This window comes from Pan paniscus, chromosome 6 (genome assembly GCF_029289425.2).
Source record: "Pan paniscus chromosome 6, NHGRI_mPanPan1-v2.0_pri, whole genome shotgun sequence".
NCBI classification, from domain to species: Eukaryota; Metazoa; Chordata; class Mammalia; order Primates; family Hominidae; genus Pan; species Pan paniscus.
In genome coordinates, this window is record NC_073255.2 from 35,554,724 (window position 1) to 35,571,985 (window position 17,262).

General features: G+C 48.9%; 1 protein-coding gene across 1 annotated transcript; it reads left to right on the plus strand.

Annotated features, from left to right (window-relative positions):
- Window positions 1–8,342: 8,342 nt before the first annotated feature.
- On the plus strand, window positions 8,343–16,903 carry INMT (indolethylamine N-methyltransferase). Its single transcript, XM_003833386.6, has 3 exons — window positions 8,343–9,029; window positions 10,472–10,679; window positions 12,333–16,903. The coding sequence occupies exons 1-3, from the start codon at window positions 8,798–8,800 to the stop codon at window positions 12,760–12,762; spliced, it is 870 nt and encodes a 289-aa protein (XP_003833434.2). The 5' UTR covers window positions 8,343–8,797; the 3' UTR covers window positions 12,763–16,903.
- The last annotated feature ends 359 nt before the right edge of the window (window positions 16,904–17,262 follow it).

Below are 17,262 nucleotides of genomic sequence, written 5' to 3' on the forward strand. Positions count from 1 at the left end.
CTCATTATACAGATGAAGAAACTGAGGCATAGACTTGCTCACGTCTACACAGCTGTAGGTGACAGCGGATTCGATAATTCCCCTTCCCCTCCTCCTGCGCCTCCTTCTTTTAAACAACTGAATAGTTTTTGGTATATTACATTATTAATTTCATTAAGTAGTAAGCTATATAACAAAATTTGCCGTTTTGATCAAAGTGTACGGTTCCGTGACATTAATTGCACTCACACAGTTGTGCACTCATCACCAACTGTCTTTCCAATATTTTTGCATCACTCCATATGGAAACCCTGTACTCATTAAACAGTAACTCCCCATTCCCCATTCTCCCTCCTGGCAGCCCCTGGTAGCCTCCAATCTACTTTCTGTTTCTGGATTTGCCTATTCTAGACGTTTCATGTATGGGGAGCCTATAGTATTTGTCCTTCCCTGTTTGGTTCATTTCACTTAGCGTAACATCTTTAGGTTCAGCCATGCCGGAACTCCCTGCTTCTTGAAACACACTCTTTACTTGGCTTCTTGAGGCACTTCACCCTCGTGGTTCTCCCTTTTTCTGTCTCCCTGAACACCCTCCTCCACTCCCTAGCCTTAGAACACAGCATCTCCTCCCCATCTACACTTAGCCACTTGATGGCCTCAGCCATCCACGGATGACTCCCAGGTCAGGCTCCAGCCCTGGAGTCTCTGGGAGGCCCAGACATGCACAACCAGGGGCTCCTCCGTGGGTATCTCCACTTCAGCGTCAGGCAGGTGACTCCAACACATTGCCCAGGCTGAGAAGTCAACATCTGCTGCCCATACCTGCTCCTTCCTTGTCATTTCCCTCCTAATACTGGCAACTCCATCCTTCTTGTGGCTGTGGCCAAAAACCTTGGAGTTGCCCTTGACTCTTCACTCTCTCTTACATCCAAACCATCAGCAAATCCTGTTGGCTCCGCCTGCAGAGTGATTCCAAACTCCAGCCACCTCCAGCCCCTGCAGGCCTCCTGCTGTTGGCTCTTCCCTGGAGGATGCCAGCACCTGCTGCTGCTCTGCCCAATGCTGCCCTCGCCTCCCAAGGCCTAGCATGATGAACAGTTCTTTAAGAAATGTAGAGGCTATCATGCCATTCTCTTCTCCAGTGCCTGGGAGATCCACGGCACCATCCTCCCTCCTTACCGTGGCCCTCAAGGCCCCACAGGATGTGGTCTCCGCCTCCCTGACACCTAACTCTCCTCCTCACTCCACCCCTCGCACAGCACCCTTTTCACTGTCCTCGACACACGGGCGGCTCCTCCCCACCACTGGGCCTTTGCCCTTGCTGCTCGCGCTGCCTGACACTCCCTTTCCTCGGGTCTTTATGCCTTTTCTCCCTTCCTTCGCTGGGACACCACTTGGAGTGCTCCTTGGAGAGGCCCTTTTCCACCATCCCACCTCCCACAGTGCCCCACCTCGCTCTGGCAACTCCTACAGTTTGCAGCGCACACCCTGCCCAACTGTGCATGGCAGCCCTAAATCATCTGAGCTGTAGTTCTTGCTATTACTACTGACTGGCTGTTTGACCTTACCTGGGCTGGCCTCCTCTCTCCCTGCTTTCTTACCTGAGCCTCAGTCTCCCCTTGTGTGCACTGAAGGACTTGGTGATAGTCTCTACTGGCTCACCCCATTCTGATACCCGAGGGCAGGGATTTGTAAACTAAGCTATGTGGTTTGCCTTTGGATATCCATGAACTCTGTCAGTTTTGTGTAGAAAATTTGTGTGTGTTTGTGTGTGTGTGTGTATCAGAACTTTCATCAGATTTTCAGAGGGATTCAAGAGCCCAGAAAGGCTACAAAGCCTGGCTTTATGGACTGTCTGCAGGGGAGGCTGGCAGAGACAGAGAGACAGCCGGCAGTGTGTTCATTATGTCTGTTCTCTAATTTTCCCTCAGCATGAGCCTGTGAGCCCCACAGCTTCTCCCATTTTATAGGTGAAGAAACTGAGGCCCACTGCCAGAGACTCATGCCCAGCTCCTTGGCCTCCACGGCCCGTGCTCAGAACCCATTGAGCTGCCACCTGGCAGAGGCCCTCATGGGTTCACAGAGCTTGACTGGGCTGACTTTGCAGCATCTTTGGTGAGCAGTGGCCAGAGGATGGGGCCACTTGCCTCCAACCCGCAGGTCTTGCTGTCAGCTGTAACCCTGTACTGCCCCCAAAGTGGAGACCGGCCATTCACCTGAAGAGAAGCTTTGAAAGAGGGTTTCCAGGTTAGATTTCAGGATTTCATTTTTGGCCACAGTGCTGAGTCGAAGGCGTAGTAGGTCAGTAAGTAGTCCTGGGGGTGGAGCTCTTTCTCACAGTCTTTTCCTCCTGCATACAGGTTGCCCTCCAACTGGCTGAGGACCCCTCGGTGCCTTCGCACTCTTCAGTCATGGTAGGTACACCCCTGCCCTTCCAGCCTTTCCCACCAGGAGTTTCACAGCCTCCTGGAACCAGCGCCTGCCTCTCAGGAAGGTGCTCAGATTCCTCACAGATGAAGCCAGAGACACAGTGTGAGCTTTTCTGGCTGGAGTTTATCTGCTTGATACATTACCAAAATCATAAGAACGCAACAGGATCACAAGGGCCAGCTCTCACGGGTTCCTGCTTCGACATGGTGTTTTGAGTGTAGGGGCTGCTGGAGGCAGGGAGGGAGAGACTTACACAGAGGGACACAGACACAGAATGAGAGAGACAGACAGGCAAAGAGACAAACGGAGACAAAGACAGAGGCAAAGAGAGATCAAGGGTCTGCAATAGTTCAAGGATGTTTCACTCTTGGAGTTTGGTGGGAAAACAAGAATCAGAGCGGAAAGGCCCCTTGGGGGAGGAAGCAGGATCTAAAGATGGCTAAGATTTCACTGATGAAGGTCAGTGAGCTTGCTCTTGAAAACAGGCTTGTCCTGGCTGGGCATGGTGGCTCATGCCTGTAATCCCAGCACTTTTGGAGGCTGAGGTGGGAGAACTGCTTGAGCCCAGGAGTTTGAGACCAGGAGATCAGCCTGGGCAACACAGCAAGACCACACGTCTCTCTAAAAAAGAATAAATAAATAAATAAATAGCTTGTCCTTAACGTGATTCACTATTCTCTACTGCCTTTAATCCTGTTTACTTTATTTACTTGCTTAATTAATCTCTTTTTTTGACTAGTGCAGAAGTAAACTTAGCCAGGGTCCATATGTTTGGACAAACCATTTATAACGTGTTGCCATTCATGAACAGAACATGTGATAAAATTGCAAAGAACTTACTACACACCACACACAAACCCACCCACCCACCCGCGTGCATGTGCACACATGCATGCCCACAGACACACAAATGAGTACAAGTAAAACTCAAGAAACCTGAATAAGATCAGTAGATTGTATCAATGTCAATATCCTGGTTGTGATAGTGTACTATCATTCTGATGTTATACTAGATGTTACCACTGGGGTAACCTGGGTAGGGGGTGCACTGGATCTCTCTGTATTATTTCTTACAGCTGCATATGAATCTACAATTATCTTGAAATAAAAAGTTTTATTAAAAGAGTGTTGCCAAAGCTCTTTCCAAAATTCACCTTATAGTGATTTCAGGCAGCAGACTGTCATGTCTTTTGCAAATGGGCAAGTCTGGGGCCTCAGCTGGTGATGAGCTGCCTCTCTGCAGATGCTGTAAGAGCAGATGAAGGGAGACACCTTGGAAGGTCCCTAGCACTCACAGAGTACCTACTGTGTGCTGGGCATCACCTTGTCATCTTCACAACAATCTGCAAAGTACATGCTCATGTGCCCCCTTAGAGATGAGGAAGCTGAAGGTGATGTGCCTTACCCAGCAAAGGATGGAATTCAGATCCCAATTCAAGGCTCTATGCCCAAAGCCAAAATAAAGATGAACTCCAAGCCTCATCCTCACATTGCCCTCCTGTCTTCATATCTTCATAGAACTGCTTAAATGTTAGCATGCCTAGGAGTCACCTGGGGACTGGGTTATAATGCAGGCTCTAGTTCTGAGGTTCTGCATGTCTAATAAGCTCCCAGACACTACTGAGGCCACCACACTTTGAGCACTAAGGCCCCGTCCCACCACCCAGAATCAAAGATGGTCAATATTTTTTTTTTTTGAGGCAGGATCTCGCTCTGTCACTCACGCTGGAGTACAATGGCACGACAACAGCTTACTGCAGCCTTGACCTCCTAGGCTCAAGTGATCCTCCCACCTCAGCCTCCCAAGTAGCTGCGACTACAAGCATGCACCACCACGCCTGGCTAATTTTTTTTTATTTTTTGTAAAGGTGGGGTCTCCCTATGTTGCCCAGGCTGGTCTTGAACTCCTGGGCTCAAGTGATCCTCCCACCTTGAGATCCCAAATTGCTAGGATTATAGGGGTGAGCCACCACGACTGGCCTTATTTTTTATTTCTTTAAGTTTTGAGTTCACAAGAAAACATTTCAACAGAGTGTAGATTTTAATCCATTTTTTAATCATAATTCTTATCATTTTATTGTGTTAAATGTAAATTTTCCTCTTTTCTAAAATTAACAGAGCTCATACTCTGTGGAATTTCAGTTCAGTGAGAAAAGTGTCAATTACATAATAAATGGTGATGGTATAACTACCTATCTGGTTGGAAGAAAATAAAATTAGATGTCTACCCAGTTTATTAAAAATGAATTTCAAGCCTGGGCAACATAGTGAGATCCTGCTTCTGTAAAAAAAAATTAAAAATTAGCTGACTGGGATGGCGTGTGCCTACAGTCCCAGCTACTCAGAAGGCTGAGGTAGGAGGATTGCTTGTACCCAGGAGTTCAAGGCTGCAGTGAGCTATGATCCCACCACTGCACCCCAGCTTGGGAAACCAAGCAAGATCCTGTCTCAAAAAAAAAAAAATTCATATTGAAATCCAATTAATGTGAATTCTAGGTGGGTTAAAATGATTGGTGGCATTGAGGGTCTTATATTTGTCCCAGCATTTCTCATGTCAGAATTGGCCTCTGCCTCTGCACTCTTGCATCTGACAAGTCTTTGCAGGGCTGTGATCTCACTGTGTGTACCTATCTGGATCGCTTTGTTCTCCTAGCCCTGGGCCAAACTCACTTCTCCATGTCACCAGGAAGGCTCAGGAATGTCAGTTTTGGGGGCTGTTCAAGTAAGGTTGACTTAATTGCTCTCCAGTGCTTGGCAGGTAAGAGACTTGCAGGTTTTCCTTGCTGTAAATAATGTTGTAATTAATACCCCTGTACATTTGCTTTTTCTGTATTTGGATTATTTTTCTGTATTTCTGCATTCTGTATTTTTCTGTATTTTGGATTCCTATACGTAGGATTCCTGGGTCAGAGTTCTAAAAACTTTTAGTATAAATAATTTAGGCAAATAATCACCAAATTTTTTTCCAAAAGGAAAATAGTATTTTTTCTTTTTAATTTTTTAGGAAAAATTTTTAATTTTTCTCTAACAAAATATGAGATAATGTAATATAATGTAAAATAATAAATGTGTTTTTTTCTCTTCAGGCTTTCTTCAATCTGGATTTAGAAAATCCTCTCTTACCCAGAAGTTTGATAACAATTTGACCATGATCGCTTCTGTGGTTGATTTTTGGAGACATTTTAGCCTTTATTTTGGTGTTTTGTGTGAGACGAGGGTCTGAGTAGCTGCTTGCAACTCACCAGAGAAAACAGTCTCATTTACGCTGGCAAGTTCCCTCTTTGGACTCATTTCTTCACCCCACAGAGCCAGGCAGGAAGAGAAGTAGCAAGGTATCAGGGAGCGTGGAATGCTGAGATGGTAGTTTCCCTAATCTTGAAAAGGAGCTTGATCCTTTTCTTATCTGTCTGACTTTTCAAGTGGTCTTAGTTTCTTGACAGGCAGTTTGAAATTTGCCCCTTTGCTTACTATTGCAACAGAAGTCCTCTTGAATGGAAATTTCCTTGCTCTATTTAAAAAAAATATCACTGTATAGAAAGGTGCCTAAGATGAGGTGCACATTCTTAAAAGGGCCTGAAGCTTAGCCCTGTCATGAACAAAGTGTTGTCACATTGATGAAGGCAAACCTAAGGATAGTGGTTCTCAACCGGGGACAATTTTGCCTCCCAGGGGACATTTGACAATGTCTGGGGACATTTTTGGTTGTTGTAACTTCGGAGTGTACTGGCATCTAGGGGGTAGATGCCAGGGATGCTGCTAAAAATCCTATGACACAGTTCCGCACCCCCCCACAACAAGGAATTACCTGGCCTGAAGAGCAAATAGTACTGAGGTTGAGAAACTCATTCTTAGAATATATCCGTAAGAGGCTTCACTTTGAGAAGATTGCCATAGTGCTGTTAGGACCCTTGGTTAGGCCAGAGTCACGAGGCATGTAGGAATGGAGAAGGCCTGAGTGGTGGAGAAGCAGGTGGAAGCCAGAGGGTAGAGACTCTGAATGCCAAAGGGGAGTTTGGATTCATTCCTCTGGCAGCAGGAGGCACTGGAGGCCTTGCGTTAGGAGGGGCATCCTCTATCCATCCAAGGACATCCAATTGCAGCATGATGTGTAGTTCTGGGAAGGATGGTCTCTTCCCGCCCTATACAGACCCCCTAGATGCTCACGTCCTGCTGCAGGGGCTCTGGGTAATCCCTGGATAGTACATGCATGTCCATGGTTCAACTCCTTAAGTGTTAATGCTGGGCATCTTCCATGTGCCTCTCCATTCTGCTTTCCATCCTCTCCAGGCTACTGCAAGTGCCAGGAAGCTGACATGTGGACTGTAGTCACCACTCCCTTCCCTCTAAATTTGGCAGGATATTGGAGGAAGGTAGGAGAAGGAGGTCTGGGTATTTATTCTTTAGCTACTCTATTAGTCCGTTTTCATACTGCTAATAAGGACATAACCAAGACTGGGTAATTTATGCAGGAAAAAGGTTTCATGGACTCACTGTTCCACATGGCTGGGGAGGCCTCACAATCATGGCTGAAGGCAAGGAGGAGCAAGTCATGTCTTACATGGATGTCAGCAGGCAAAAAGAGAGCTTGTGCAGGGAAAGTCCCCCTTATAAAATGATCAGATTTCAAGAGACTTATTCAGTATCATGAGAACAGCATGGGAAAGACCTGCCCCAATGGTTCAATTACTTCCCACCGGGTCCCTCCCACAACATGTGGGAATTGTGGGAGCTACAATTCAAGATGAGATTTGGGTGAAGACACAGCCAAATCATATCAGCTCTTTTGCTATTGGCTGCTGCAGGAGGCCCTCTCTGCACAGCTCTGTCTCAGTCTCGCTGGGATGATGGCTCCTCCGTGCTGCTAGCCCTCAGGTTCTGTGATGGTGCTTTCTATGAGTCAACTTGGCTAGGCCATGGTGCCCAAATAGGTGGTCAGTCATGATCCTGGCTGTTTGTGTAAGGGTGTTTTTGGATGAAATTCACATTTAAACTTTGAGTAAAGAAGATCGCCCTCCATAATGTGGGCGGGACTCATCCAATCAGCTGATGGCCCAAGTAGAACAAAAGACTGGCCTTCCCCGAGCAAGAGGGAATTCTGGCAGCAGCTGGTCTTTGGACTTGAACTGCAACATTGGCTTTTCCTGGTCCCACCCTTCAGAGTTTGGACTTACTGGCCTCCACAATTATACAAGCCAATTACTTAAACTAGATCTGATTCTCTCAGTGTACACAAGCTGGGTTCTCTTTCTCTGAAGAACCCTGACTAATAGAGGTACCATGTGTCTTCCTTCCACCCTGCCCACAACTTAGTTAGCACCGTGCCTTTATTGCACACTCCTCCAATCATGTAATGCGAGCCCTGCAGTTTCCGCCTGCTCTGTGTGCCTTTTGCAGGCCTCCCTGGAGGCTGCCCAGGCACCCGCCCCTTGGAAGCCAGGCCCTGACGACCGCTGGGTGTTCCTGCCTCTGTGGCATCCCCCATCTGTTGGGCCCTGTGGATTCAGAATTGTTTGTTTACTTAAAGCCAGAACAAGGCATTCCTGTCCTTCCCACTTTCAGGGCAAGAGGCCTGAACCTCCAGTGTAGCGGATTCATTTCTGTCTGGTTTGTGGCCAAGTCAGAGCCATTTCCTAGTGCCAAAAACAGAGACTGAGCTTTTTTCTGTCTGTGGGAGATTTTACAACCCAGTCCCATTTCAAAGAGAAGACTGAGGCCAGGAGTGTCTTACCCGGAGTAGCCTGGTGAGTCAGTGACCAGGAAGCCAGGACCCCTCTGACAGTTTATGCTTTATGACCGGGCGCCCTTGTTCTCATTCATGGAGATTGACGACAATTTCTGCTCTTCTCCCAGTGACCTGCACAGTGATGCCAAGTCAGCCATTCTGCTCTGCCTCCTGGGGTCTGAACTGTGTTCTCCAGCAGGGATGGGGGATGCATGAAGCTGCACCCACTGCCTGGCCTAGAGAGAGCCACTGGGCCCCAGTGACCACCAGGCGACAAGATGGGGATCTCACTGTGCACTCAGGTCACAACACCTGTGACTTAGAGGAGTGACTTTGGTCCTTACAGTCAGTGAAGTGGGCACGCAGGTGGGGAAACATAGGTCTGACACCTACTTGGAGGCCACACAGCAGCATGTGGCTGCCAGGGCTGAGAGTTGCACCCAGGGCTGGGCACCATCAATTGCCTTTGACAGACATGGGTTGGTCCCTAGAGGCAGCAGGGCCAGGGCGGCTGCAGCCCCAGCTGTCATAGCTCTGGGGTTGGGGAAACCTCAGGTGTGTCAGTGTGGCTGGGAGGTGGTGAGAGATGCACTGCCTTCTGCATCCCCCTAGAAGGAGAAGCTCAAGGAGAGGCATACTTGGGAGGAGCCATGGGATGAGGCTGGAATGCTGGGGGTGGAGCCTGGAGAGCTTGGAGCCCTCATAAGACCTGATAGCAAGGAGGGGGCACATTTCAGGGACACCATGAAGGGTGGCTTCACTGGGGGTGATGAGTACCAGAAGCACTTCCTGCCCAGGGACTACTTGGCTACTTACTACAGCTTCGATGGCAGCCCCTCACCCGAGGCCGAGATGCTGAAGTTTAACTTGGAATGTCTCCACAAGACCTTCGGCCCTGGTGAGCAGAGGGTGGCCCTTCCCCTTGAGCCTCTCTCCAAGGAACCTGGATGGGGATGGGGAGACGGTGTCCTGGGGGCAATCTGGTCTCCTCTAGGGGTTTTTGGGGATGGGCTGGGGGAGCTTCTGGGGCCCTGCCCCTCTCTTTGGGCAGCTGTTATGCTGGAGGTTGAGTCTGTCTCCCCATGGCTCAGGAGCTCTGTGCCAGCTGAAGGATTAGGACCTATGGGAAGAGCACAGCCCCGTGCAGTTCCCACACTGCTCTCCATTAGCCCCTAGGTCTTTGGGGTGGAGCAGAAAAGGCTCTCCAGGTCATCATCAAGTTCAGTCCTGACCTTGCACAGCCAGGCCTCTGGGGCCCCCAGAAGTCCAAGGGCAAACAGTGGGGTTGCAGTGGGACGGGATCGCCTGTGCCGGGAGTGTGCAGCCTAGATGTGTCTGTGATGAGGACCTGGAAAAGCCCTGCCCTGGGACAAGGATTGCTAGGTGGGGTCTCAACCCTGAACAAGGGGCTCAGACCCCAAGGACCTCAACTGAGCCATCTGCACGATGGATGGTGACTTCTGCCTGTCTCCCGATGATCACTGCCCTCCCCATGGTGACCCCATGATTTGATCGTGTCTTCTAAACTCAAGCAGCCGTGTCCTCACTTTGGGCACTTGACTGGGGAACAGTAAGGGTGAGTCTCCTGGTGGTCTGTGGGATAAGAGGGGGTTAAAAGGCTGCTGAGCCTGGAGGAGCAGGCCGGTGTGGGAGGCAGAAATCAGAGAACAGCTGGACTGGGTGTGACCAAGCTTGGAAGGCCAAGGGATGGCCCCACGCCAGGGCTCCAGACAGAATGTCGGAAGTCATGCTTCATTCCAGCTTCCAGGTGACCCTGGATTCACTCCTGGGGCCATCTTCCCAGATCATCTCCTTAGTCCTGGCTTCCTATTCCTGTATGCTTTCACCCCTCCCTCCTCCAAGGAACAAGAAACCCATCCAGGAAGGGCTGGACTTCCAGGGGAGGCTTCCAGCTCCCAGTCAGCCTGAAACTTAAAGGGCCACTGCCCCCAGCATGTCCTCTCTGAACTCTCCAGCCCGAATCTTCCCCAGAGCAGGGCTTGGGCCTCTGTTCTCTGTCCCAGAAATATTATACTCTTGGCTTATGTTCTTGACTGAAAGGTATTGGGCTAATTGTTTAACCTTTTACAGACTGTTTTCTAATCTGCAAAATGAAAATAGTGATAGCAGTCACTACACAGGGTAGTTTTGAGGTGTAAATGGAAATTAACACATATAAAATATTTGGCATGAGGCTTGGCTTACAGGGAGCTGCCAATCCGTGATAACCACCAAGCACGTTTGCCCCTTGGGTAAGACCAGGGTGTGTGTCCTCATCCCTGTGTCTGCCTTGGGTCTCGTTTCTTTTACCCATCCATTACCAGTCTTTCCCTCCCACAGGAGGCCTCCAAGGGGACACGCTGATTGACATTGGCTCAGGTCCTACCATCTACCAAGTTCTCGCTGCCTGTGATTCCTTCCAAGACATCACTCTCTCCGACTTTACCGACCGCAACCGGGAGGAGCTGGAAAAGTGGCTGAAGAAGGAGCCGGGGGCCTATGACTGGACCCCAGCGGTGAAATTCGCCTGTGAGCTGGAAGGAAACAGGTAGGGGTGCAGAGGTTGGGGAGGGGGTTCCCAGTCAACCTTCTTTCTCAGAAGTCTCCCTGGCCTCTTTGTTGTCTCTGACATTTTCAGGACAGTAGGACCTTCAGGTATAGGACCAGATGTCCTGTGGTGGGGATAGAGTAGATGGAATCCCAAGTTTCAGGATTACAGCAGTTTTAGGGGCAAGTCTCTGATCACAGGACTATGTTGAGGTGTGATATAGTCAAGTATGAACACTGAAAACCAGATGATTTTCATCTCTTCCTTCTTCTCTTCCTTCCTTACCCTCATCTATATATCTACCTCTCTATCTTCTATGTATCTAACTATCCGTGCTTATCCATCCATCCATCCACCCACCGGTTCATCCATTCATCCATCCATCCATCCATCCATCCATCCATCCATCCATCCATATTCATGCATCCACCCACCCATCCATATCCATCCATCCAGCCAGCCAGCCAGCTAGCCGTTCACCTATCCATCCATCTATCCATCCGTCCATTCATCCATCCATCAATATTCATCCATCCACCCACCCATCCATCCATTCATCCATCCATATCCATCCATCCATCCAGCCAGCCAGCTAGCCGTTCACCTATCCATCCATCTATCCATCCGTCCATTCATCCATCCATCAATATTCATCCATCCACCCACCCATCCATTCATCCATTCATATCCATCCATCCATCCATCCATCCACCCATTCATATCCATCCATCCATCCATCCATCCATCCACCCATTCATATCCATCCATCCATCCACATACATCCGCCCATCCATCCATCTATCCATCCATCCACCCATCCATCCATATCCATCTATACATCCATCAATCCATCCACCCATCCATCCATATCCAGCTATCCATCCATCCATCCATCCATCCATCCATCCATGTCCATCCACATTCATCCATCCACCCACCCATCCATCCATCTTTCCTTCTTCCCTCTATTGTCTGTACCTGTGTGACTGACTATATAATGTACAATGACGTGAACTCACCACCCAACCTGAGTACTCGAATATAATAAAGACTTACCTGTGCTTCTCTGTGACTCCTTGCCTCTGCCTTTCCCAACCTCAGGTAATCACTAATATGAATTTTATGCTTATCATTCCCTTTTTCAAAAAAATTTTTTCTTGCATACTTATGTATATCTAAACAATCTATAATTTAGTTTTAGTCGCCTTTGAGCTTTATAGCAGAGTAATTTGCTCTGTGTCATTTGCGATTTGCTTTTCATCACTCAAAATTATATTTTTAAGATAGCTATATTCATACATTATCTGTAGTAAATTCATTAATTCATTCATCCATCCATCCAATAATGTTTGTTAACTGCCCTATCTGTGCTTGGGGTGGCTTTGTCCATCCTGCGGATTAAGGGAAGGGGGCTCACATGGAATCAGAGAGAGAAAGTTTCCTATAATTGTTCTAGCCATTCTCCCTAACCATTTTTCTTTGGGAGAAACTGAGGCTCGGATTGAAGAAGAGCCTGCTGTCAGGTCATACAGGGACTCAGGGACAGCAATCCTTTGGGGATCCAGAGATCATCTCCATCTGCTGGTCACAGTGGACTGAGAGTTCCCTTCAGAACCTCAAAGGGCCTCCCCGACTCCCTCTCTCTCTCTGCAGCGGCCGATGGGAGGAGAAGGAGGAGAAGCTGCGGGCAGTGGTGAAGCGGGTGCTCAAGTGCGATGTCCACCTGGGCAACCCGCTGGCCCCAGCTGTGTTGCCTCCCGCCGACTGTGTGCTCACCCTGCTGGCCATGGAGTGTGCCTGCTGTAGCCTTGATGCCTACCGCGCTGCCCTGTGCAACCTTGCCTCACTGCTCAAGCCGGGTGGCCACCTGGTGACCACTGTCACGCTTCGGCTCTCGTCCTACATGGTGGGGAAGCGTGAATTTTCCTGCGTGGCCCTGGAGAAGGAGGAGGTGGAGCAGGCTGTCCTGGATGCTGGCTTTGACATTGAACAGCTCCTACACAGTCCCCAGAGCTACTCTGTCACCAATGCTGCCAACAATGGGGTCTGCTTCATTGTGGCTCGCAAGAAGCCTGGGCCCTGAGCCAGGAGGGCCAGCCAGAGGTCTGGTCAGGCTGTGAGGCCTTGGCCATCTGTATGCTAGAGAGGGGTGAGGAATGGATACTGTCTAACAGTCTCTGATTTCAACACTAACATTCCATCTTCTGAAATTCTGAGATTCTAACATCCTTGTTTTAGAATTCTAAGTTTCCAACATTCCTCATTCTAGGATCCTAGGAGTGGAATTTTCCATTTTCTAATATACTAAGCCTTACAGCTATCTTAGATGCGATCTGACTCCTGTGTGACTGTGGAGCACCCAGGGACGTGGTTTCAGAGTCTACCTAATATATTAAGGACAAGGAAACCTCTGAGTCTACCTAATATGTTAAGGACAAGGAAACCTCTGGACAGTGGTACATTGGGGAATTTTTTTCTTTTTTTTTTTTTTTTTTGAGACGGAGTCTGGCTCTGTCACCCAGGCTAGAGTGCAATGGCACGATCTCGGCTCACTGCAAGCTCTGCGTCCTGGGTTGACGCCATTCTCCTGCCTCAGCCTCCAGAGTAGCTGGGACTACAGGAGCTCGCCACCATACCCGGCTAATTTTTTTATGTTTTTAGTAGAGATGGGGTTTCACCGTGTTAGCCAGGATGGTCTTGATCTCCTGACCTGGTGATCCACCCACCTTGGCCTCCCAAAGTGCTGGGATTACAGGCGTGAGCCACCGCACCTGGCCAGGTGGAATGTTCTATAACCAGCTCTGTAAAGGAAAAGCACTGATGTGTGGTAGTCACCAATTTCTATGGTGTAAATACTCCCACCATGGTTGATTTCAAGCCACCGGTGGTTTAATAACCAGCTCATAAATCTCCTAAATATTTTACAGTTGATGCTCATGAGCTGATTGGAGTCAGCTGGAACATACCACTGCCTCTAGACTAAGGTCAGCAGATTTAGCAAATACAGACTGCCCCAGTTCATTGAATTTTAGATAAATGAAATAAATCTATAAGGTTAAGTATGTCCCCAGAACTGCATGGAACATGCTTAATCTAAACAATGATTTGTTGTTCACCTGAAATTCAAATTTAGCTGGATGTCCTGTATTTCATCCGGCAACCCTACTTCAGACCCAAGTGTAAGGTACATGGATATGCTTTGGTCAAAGAATAGGCCAAGGCAGAGATCCATGCCTGCATGACTCAGTGGGTTTGGTGCACAGGCATACACCTCCACTTGTTATATAACCTGTTTGTGTAAGTTCATACTTGGTCTGAGCCACTGTTGTCTGTAAAAGGTAATTGTCCTGCTAATGCTGTACAGGGGCTCTTGGGGTTCGGCTCAGCTCAACATGGCTTGACATGGCGGGTGCGCTGGCGCCCAGTAAGAGAGAGAGAGAGCCAAAGCTGTTCGTTTTGCAGATGGACAGGAAGGAGCCAGGACACAGCTCAGCTTGCTCACGCCCAGAGAGAGAAAAAGTTAAGCTGCTGACCCTGAAGGCAAGGGAGAGCAGGCTGCACAGCTGTGTGTGGAAGCCACGGGCTCAAGCAGCCAAGACAGGGCGGACAGTGTGAGAGAGCTAGTGTAAGCTGTTGATGAGAGCTGTTGCTGAATAAAACCATATTCACCTGCCTATGGGCCCTGAGTGTTCTTTCTGTCCATCTACCCACTCCCCTCAGACTTTAGCATGGGCTGGACCTGGACCCCAGGGCCTGACACCAAGTGAGAAGAGGAGCAGCCCAGGGATCAAGGGTATTCCTCGTACATAAGATGCCTTTGTGCAAATTAGGAAGAGGTGCTCCTGCAGATGGACACATTGCAGAAAGGAGTGTTCAGGGCTGATTAATTGAGAAAAGCTGTTCCATCTCCCTGTGGAAGGGCTATGAGAACAAGGTGCCTCTTCTGGGCAGACCAGTTAGAGAAAGATGTCCCTTCCTTAAGGCTGATTGGGTCACACTACTGAGCACCTGTCAGCCTCCCTTTTCCCCTCAACCCCAATCTGTGCCTTTGTGTGGGTAGACCCTGGGCACAGCAACCTTGATAAGAGCCAGGAGACCTGGAATCTACTCTCAGCCCTGCCACTAATTGTTTCACTTCTCTGGGCCTCGTATTCCTATCCATGAGATTTAATCTAATAATCTACGGGAACATCCTAAGAACAGCAGGAAGTCATTGATGTAGAAATGCTTTTTTTTTTTGAGACAGAGTCTCACTCCGTCGCCCAGGCTGGAGTGCAGTGGCGTGATCTCAGCTCACTGCAAGCTCTGCCTCCTGGGTTCAGGCCATTCTTCTGCCTCAACCTCCCCAGTAGCTGGGACTACAGGTGCCCGTCACCACGCCCGGCTAATTTTTTGTATTTTTAGTAGAGACGGGGTTTCACCGTGTTAGCCAGGATGGTGAAAGTCCTTTTTTTAAGGTGTAGTTTCACTCTTGTTGCCCAAGCTGGCGTGCAATGGTGCGATCTCAGCTCACTGCAAGCTCCGCCTCCTGGGTTCAAGTGATTCTCCTGCCTCAGCCTCCTGAGTAGCTGGGATTACAGGCATGCACCACCATGCCCAGCAAATTTTTGTGCTTTAAAAAGTAAAAGGTTTTGCACAAATTGACCCATCGATGTTATTCCCCCAGAGGGTCAGGGCTGAGATGGTCTTTCAAAATTACCCAGTCTAATCTCCGGGTTTTTTGTTTGTTTGTTTGTTTTGAGACAGAGTCACACTCTATTGCCCAGGCTGGAGTGCAGTGGTGCAATCTCAGCTCACTGCAACCTCAGCTTCCCGGGTTCAGGCCATTCTCCTGCCTCAGCCTCCCCAATAGCTGGGACTACAGGTGCCTGTCACCACGTCGGCTAATTTTTTGTATTTTTAGTATAGACAGGGTTTCACCATGTTGGCCACGCTGGTCTTGAACCTCTGACCTCAAGTGATCCTCCCTCCTCGGCCTCCCAAGGTGCTGGGATTACAGGCGTGAGCCACCATGCCCAGCCAAATCTCCATTTTTTTTATAGTCAGGGACGATGAGGTCCCAAGAGGGAAAGCGACTTGTCCAGAGACACACAGCAAACTGGTGACAGAGCTGGAGTAAGAACTCAGGTGTTCTGACTCCTCGTTCACCCAGTGTACCCTCATTCCACCAGGTCTCCCCACCCGGCTTGGAAGGGCAGGGGGCCCTGCTTCCCTTTGGCTCTCTTTTAGCATAGACTCGTTTCTGTGATAACATCCCTGCCAGCAGTCCTTCCCTTCCTGGCTCATGCTTTACCCCAGAGAGCACGTGGACCCCAGCTCTTCTCTCAGTACAACCTTCTCCGGCCTTGTCTGGAAAGGCATTGAATATGGGTAGTTTTATTTTTATTTGCATTTTTTTGAGACCTAGTTTTGCTCTTGTTGCCCAGACTGAAATACAATGGCATGTTCTTGGCTCATTACAACCTCCGCCTCCTGGGTACAAGTGATTCTCCTGCCTCAGCCTCCTGAGCAGCTGGAATTACAGGTGTCTACCACCATGCCTGGCTAATTTTTGTATTTTTAGTAGAGACAGGGTTTCACCATGTTGGCCAGGCTGGTCTCGAACTCCTGACGTCAGGTGATTTGCCCGCCTTGGCCTCCCAAAGTGCTGGGATTACAGGTGTGAACCACTGTGCCTTGCCGAATATGGGTAGTTTTAGATATGCTCATGGCAGAATGATCAACAGGCGGAAGAAGTGGGAGGTCCAGCCGATGATCCCTGAGAGCCAATGTCCACAAACAAGGGAAGAATAGTGGCTAAAATAGGTCTTGTAGGGAATTTTAAAGACAAGTGAATTGTCTGTTGAGGCAGCCAAAAAGGGGCCGGCTTCTGCCAGGTGGCAGCCAGGCAATGTCCAGGAGACGAGATTGCCAAGGAAAGGAGGCTACAAATGCCCCCTCCTTGTGATGTCAGGACCTCCCTTAGCGAGCGATCTGGCCAAGACACAGGGAAAAGACACAGGATCCAGACCCGGGGCTCTGCTCCTTGGACGGCTCAGTGCAGAGAGTCAGCTGGCTGCCTGGAAGGAGAGAGTGGGCAAGGGTGTGAGGGAATCTTTGGGGGCTGTGGAAGCTGTTCTACCTTATGAAATGGGGCTGGGATGGACTGAGTGACTATGCTGTGCTCTGTCATTTGTCCATAAGTACTCTCTACATGCTCTAATAAAACATTTTGTTTTACTCTATCCAATGGGCAGAACCTGTGATATGCTGTCAAGACTATGGGGGAAGGACTCTTTAGGGAAGAAAACCCTATTGTGACTAAAGGAAGGAACCTTCTGTTTGGGGCAGAGAGGCAGACTTGTAAGTCATGACCATTGGTCCACAGAACTGTTTCATCATGCAACAGTGAAACTCTGTACCCGTTAGACAGTAACTCCTGGTCTCCCTTCCCCTCGCCCCCAGCAACCGCCATTCTACTGTGTCTTTATGAATGTGACTACCCTAAGTACCTCATATAAGTGGAATCATACAGTATTTGTCCATTTGTGACTGGCTTATTTCACTTAGCATAATGTCTTCAGGTTCATCCATGTTGCACTGT